The following is a 6,148-nucleotide window of genomic DNA, read 5'->3' as shown; positions in this document are numbered from 1 at the left end:
TAAGTGCATCCGACTCCTTGCAGAATGTTTTATTCCCCGAGACATTTTCTTTTTTTATTTAACATTATAGACACCCTGCCATTGTAGCTGTAATAAAGTTTTCCAGATTACATTTGCTGATTGCCTTCTCTACTCACAGCATGTCAGGGACCTGGCAGACTATGAAAAAAATTTTAGTTTCCATTTTATTTGAGTTTGATAGAAATTCAAATTACAAGTTGCTGCCCTTATTCTGCAGGTCAGGAAGCTGCTACTGTGCAGCCATGGCCATCCTCAGCTTGCTAGTTGCTGCGAGATCTGTATCTATTTTGGGAGTGGTGTACTTGTCAGTGAGGTTGATTTGTGAGTCATACAGCACCTTAAATTCTTACCTTTGCTATGTAGCTCCACGCTTTGTGGGAGAGTGGTTTGTTATTCAAAGATTCTTGATATTTGCATTTTTATCACATTATTTCCTGAATCATTTGGATTCTTTGTAATCCCATCTTTGTATTTATTGGATAATCACAGTGTCTTATTGCTTCATATTCTGTTGCACTACTATGCACAAAGTCACACATGGATATTACAGTCATAAATCACAGCAGGATTGATATCACTAAGGCAATGAAAAAGCTAACTTGTTCAGTATTATACACATAATCTTTAAGTATTTCTAACACTTCAGCAGGCTACATTTTTGTAATACTCTGGCAGTCGCATAAAACCAGACAAAAACAAAAATTAAATCTTTAAAACCACATATAAGCAAACATCTTATAATATAAGTGCATACTTAATACATAGTACAAATGTAAACCGGACATAAATTGTAATATATATACATTAGTAACATTATTTGGAAAGCTGGGAAAATCTATTACAGAATACGTATTAGGAACAAACGTATTAATAATTAAGTGCCACACTTCTCACCAACTCTCGGCTGCACTAAAATTCTCTCTTCCTTCAAGATCTTTTTTAGTACAATATATGTTTGCAGTATATGTCCTTACAAATAAAGTATCATTCGAGAGACGATAATCTGAATTTATAAATATTCAAAGATTCCACCCCAGCTATTTTATAACTGAACCTTTTCAATGCGAAACTAATAATATATACAGCAATTGTTTTCTGGAAAGCGAAAAAAGGCAGAAGACCAGAGCATCTCACTATCACTGGTAGTCATGTCATGTGTTACCTTCAGCACCCTCATCCGGCCTGTATGCATCTGCAGGGATTTTTTCATTCACACCCGATCCGTCACACTTTCGTACCTTAATGAGGAATCACCCCCATCAGACAGAAACGTGCTCCAAGCGTTAGAAACAAACTCAAAGAACTGTGATGTCTGGTGGACTCGATCCTCACGTAACACATGAGCGTATCATGTTGATGGATGGGTTTATGAATTAAATGCAATCTGTATGTTGGATTTGATCCACACGCTGGATTTTTGCTTTATTCAGTGGGATGGGAAGACATGTTTATTTGCCCGGTGCCATGATAGTATAGTTTATGGTATGGGTCGTTCAGCTGCGTGTGTGTGTGTGGTGTGTGGTGTGTGTGGTGGGGGGGTGGGGCGAATTAAAAGCTTGGACGAGTGCTGCACGATACTCGCGCTGTCAAGGTGAAATATCACTGCACTCTCTCTTGATTGCAGTGTACGGTGCTTCAGCCCTATTCATAAAAATGCAATTCCATGCAGCTCTGTGCCTGGCTTGACGAAATAAACTACGATACACCAGAGAGACTGATTTAAGACATAAAAGAGCACCGAGGCTGCTTTGAGGGATTTGTGCTCAATTACCACATGCAGAAGGTTCAGTTCAAGCCTTGACTTAGGGCTGGTATGCAATAACAAAATCACAAAATCAAAATATTTTTCAATACACAACTTGATATTGGTAATGTAATTGTATTTTAGGGATGACGTGTTGCTGTATAGTGAAAACTACAAACCTCAGAATTTGGTGATTTTTTTTTTTGGTGAATTTTTGATTTTGAATTTTTCAGATAAGTTCGATCATCTAATTTGCAAAAACAGTATGAGTTGACACAATGATGAATGTGTGCAGATAATCAGTCGGGACCAAAGTGGTGGAGACACTGACTCATGAAATGACTTTTATTGGAAATACATGGTTTTCACTTCTAATATTTTTAGTAAAACCTGCTTTCCTGGAATGCTGCCTTAAAGGCCAGGAAAAACATAATTTAGGCTATATGATACTTCAGCTAAAATTTACCACATGATTTCTTGTAGCTTCAGTCCAATATTGATATTATACTGACATACAGCAACTAATGATTATTTTCATTTCTGATTAATCTATTATTTCCTGGACTAATTGTTTGGAATATTAAATGTTAGAAAAGGGTGAGAAATGGCCGTCACAAATTGCTGATGTCTTCAGTTAACTTGTTTTGTCCAACCTATGGTCCAAAACTCAAAGATACAATAAAACAAAGCAAGTCCTTCACATTATAGAAGTGAGATTCAGCATTGGGCATTCAGCATTTTTCTTTTTTTTTTAATCTAAATTGTGGCCGATTAATTTCAACTAATGGATTAATCAACCTAATCGTCTCAGCTTCGGTGTAAACAGTATGTCAGCCAGTGTTTTTCTCTCCTTTTCCTACAACAAAAGATCTGGTTGAATACAAGGAATCTGGATGAGACGGTTTGCTGGTATTGAACTATACGGTTATTTGTCATCTAGAGAAAGATAGCCGCCAGTGACAGAGACACAGTGGGAGGGAATGACAGCTGCTCATACATGACAATATACAGCCTCCTCAAAAAGCTCACTCTGCCTCTACTTCCTGTTCAAAGAGAATGACATTAAAGTTGATGAAGATGGAGAGAGATTTATTCTGCTGGGCATTAGTCTGTCAGACTTGAAAGTGAAGTCGTGTCTCCAGTCTTCTCATTGTTCGTGAAATGTGCGTGTTCTGTTTGACCTTAGCGTTTCGCAGGTTCTGCACATGTTTGGATGCAACTACATGCTGTTTTTTTTTTTTTTTTTTTTTCAACTGCCTCTAGCTTTGTGGTTTCGTAAACATACTTAATGTCACAGTTATTTCCTTTCATGCTTTAAATACTGGGCATGGTTTTCTTCCCTTGCCATTATGTTTTCACCTGCAAAACCACCTGCTTCAGTCAGCGCGCTGACCCAGCCTTCCTCCCTAGCTCCCACTGTGGCCCATTGAGTATCCTGCCATTTCCTTTCAAAACAGGAGGATGTGATGCGAGGATGTGAGTGCTGTCGTCAGGTCTCTGGTGTGTTCGCCTTGCAGAGCAGCGGTGTGAGAGATGGCTCCGTGACAATGGGTTTCCTGGCAAAGTTTTTTTTTCTTTTTGCTCTGGAGGAAATCGGCCGTTAAACCTGGGTTTTAGAGGCTGCAGAGAGTTTAGACAGTGCAGAGATGGCCCGAGTGTGATAATATGTTGGAATAACTGAGTCTTGAATGTGTTGGTGTCCTCCATGCCAACTGCTGCACAATGTGTACTATACGGCTAGCTTTGCCTCCAAGGCCTGAGAGGTAAAGATCTTGTAACACAAGCTCATTTGATCTCATGGCGCTGTTCATTTTTTTTATTACAACACCTTCATGTACCTTTTTGCTGCAGCGTGAGGAAAGTGTTTTCACACATGCAAGTAAATCAACCAGAGTTCTTGCACTGCACTGAGAGGCAAGTAGGAGTTTATGTTTCAGTTGAGTATGAGCTAATTTTTATTTTATACTCAGCAGTTTTCAACAATTCCTTTTCAAGATGAAGCCCCTGGAAACCAGCAGCTGTACCAGCCCTACTTTTCACTTTTTATACAACCCCTCCACTTTCTCATCCTCCTTTTTTTCCTCAGCACTGGGGGAAGATGAAGCACTCGAGTTTGCTAGAATCTGTTTCCCAGCAGCGGCCCGAGCTTTAAGATGGATCGAGGGGATTTGCATGGGGTGGGGTAGAGAGAGAGTAAGAGATGTGAAGGCGAACAGGAGAGAGAGAGAGAGATGTTACTGCTAAGGCACAGCAAATGAGGGCTGTAGAGAGGGGGAGGAGGGAGAGGGAGGCGAGAAAAGGGGGGCATACTCACAGATCAGAAAACAACAGTCCTGCTCTGTGCCCGGAGGACACACGCTGCTGTCTGCTCACACTGAGAGTGAGGAGGAGGAGAAGGGGGGAGGGAGGAGGATTGACTTTTACCTGCTGTAGACGCCGCACTCAGCCCTCGCCTCCCCTATTCTTTACTCTCCCCTTCAACCCAGCCTGTCTGGAGCCGCAGAGGACTGTCAGCCCGTACAGACGAAGCACAAGATCAGAGTGCTTGCAGAGCAAGTGTACCTCCAGCTCTGCTACCTGCTTTACCACCCTGTGTTACTCACCCTCACACATGCACACCAAAATGCTCTCGCAGGCACACGTTGAGAGAACTTTCTCTCGCGCGCACACACTTACATGCTGACAAGCAGGCAGGCAGGCAGGCAGGCAGGCAGGCAGGCGGGCAGGCAGGCGGGCACACCCCCTCCCATTATCTGTGTGGCGAGCAGTTCGGCTCATATTGGTGTGAGCAGTGAGGGGCTGTGTTTCGCTCCTCAGCAGCAGCAGCAGCAGCAGCAGCAGCAACAGCAGCAGGACGGGTCAAGAGGAGAGCAGTCATCACCAGAGATCACACACCAGCTTCTACAACTGAAGGTAAGCCTCTTCTCTCTCTCCTTCTTATTTTACACTCTTTCCCTCTCCTCTTTTTTTTTTTTTTCCCTGTCTTGATGTGACGCAGTCTTGTGGACCTTCCCTCATCTCCTTCCTCTCTCGCTCTCTCTCTCACTCTCTCTCTCTCTCTCTCTTTCTCTCTCTCTCTCACTCCTCAGCGGTTGCCAGTGGGACAGCCATGGAGGACACCCTCACCTGCAGCCATGCCACCTTCTCCCAGGTGTTTGGGCGCCAGGGGCAGCTCATGCAAGCCAGTGAGTAGCCACAATTACAACCCCTCCTGCCTCCAGACAAATCATTAGCCGGCGACATGTCCCGCATGTCAGCGTAACCGATCTCCACCCTCAGCATTTTCTCCCCGATTCCATCCTTGATCTTATTGCTATTTTAATTTAGCTTATGCTGAGTGGCGCAACTCTTAATGTACAAGATTACAGTATCACAGCTAAAATCTTCCTGGGCTGCTGCTGTAAAAAAAAAAAAAAGACAAAACAGAGAGGGAGTTTTTGTGAGGAAAAAGGAAAACTGTGGTATTTTTGTTCAGTGAGTGAAGGATCTCTGTGATGTGTGTGCTCACATTAAGGGCAAGAGGTAATGACCACCTCTAGGTTTTTGTTTTTCACCCTTCATAGATTGTGTGATTGTGATTGCAGCTGATGTTTCTGTCAGTGCAGCAAGTTTTACAGGAGCAGGTTGGATGCATTAACTTGTGTATTCTTGTATTTTAAGCAGAAGGCTACGAAAACAAACTGAAGTTGGGGCTGGGCTCAGCTTTGTTGGGGGGGGGGGGGTGTCACATTTTGGCAAAGGGGCATTTCATCTGGACTTGAATAGAGAAAGATAAATCAGGCTGTTTAGTGGATACGTTGTTTTGATAACAGTTATAAAGGTTTGTTAGCAAAGGACACTTCTATTATGTTTTTAGTCATTTGATAAAATGCTAAAAATAGCGGATCTAGATAGGTGTAGCACTAATAGCACAGATTCTTGCTGTGATGTATTTATAATGCAGGTGCACAGTATTAGTGAGGCTGAGTCTAACAGGCTGAGACACTCACAGACATGCTCTCGGAGCTCAGACCTATAGCGAAATTATTGGAAACTGAATTTATCAAGATTTTCAGGAGCGCAGAAGCATTGAACACAACCTCGGATTGCTGCAAATGCATGAAGCGTACTGCAGTGATCTCCTAATATGTAATGCATATGGTCAGAATACATATTCCTCCCAGGAATACAAAAAAAAGGGATGATTGACTTGCCTCCAGAATGACAGTGTCAGCTGCATCCTCCCTCATCTGGCTTGGTATCCCTCCTCATAGAGTCGATGTGGGAGAACTTAGTCAACGCCTTTGATGCCGTTACTCGGCCATAAATGCAAAGTGATTCTTCATACAGTGTTGTGATGGATGAAGAGGAGAGCCCAGGGCAGACATCAAAATAAAAGCATCC

At 42.6% G+C, this 6,148-nt stretch overlaps 1 protein-coding gene across 6 annotated transcripts in view; it reads left to right on the top strand.

Annotated features, from left to right (window-relative positions):
• The first annotated feature begins 4,529 nt into the window (after positions 1-4,529).
• The window catches only part of kaznb (kazrin, periplakin interacting protein b), a 112,667-nt gene continuing 111,048 nt past the window's right edge, over positions 4,530-6,148 (top strand). For 2 of the 6 annotated variants that reach the window (XR_008829706.1, XM_056397247.1), the window contains exons 1-2: positions 4,553-4,678; positions 4,855-4,950. Coding sequence is in view for 5 of the 6 variants with exons in the window: in XM_056397247.1 (XP_056253222.1) it covers positions 4,875-4,950 (76 nt within the window). In the remaining variant the exon portion in view is untranslated. Of the gene's footprint in view, positions 4,679-4,854; positions 4,951-6,148 lie in introns of all 6 variants that reach the window. The other 4 variants (XM_056397190.1, XM_056397182.1, XM_056397238.1 and 1 more) reach the window with 4 other exon arrangements.

The sequence above is a fragment of the Seriola aureovittata genome, chromosome 2 (genome assembly GCF_021018895.1).
Source record: "Seriola aureovittata isolate HTS-2021-v1 ecotype China chromosome 2, ASM2101889v1, whole genome shotgun sequence".
NCBI classification, from domain to species: Eukaryota; Metazoa; Chordata; class Actinopteri; order Carangiformes; family Carangidae; genus Seriola; species Seriola aureovittata.
The sequence above is the reverse complement of the archived record's forward strand: the minus strand, read 5'-3'. Positions and strand labels throughout refer to the sequence as shown.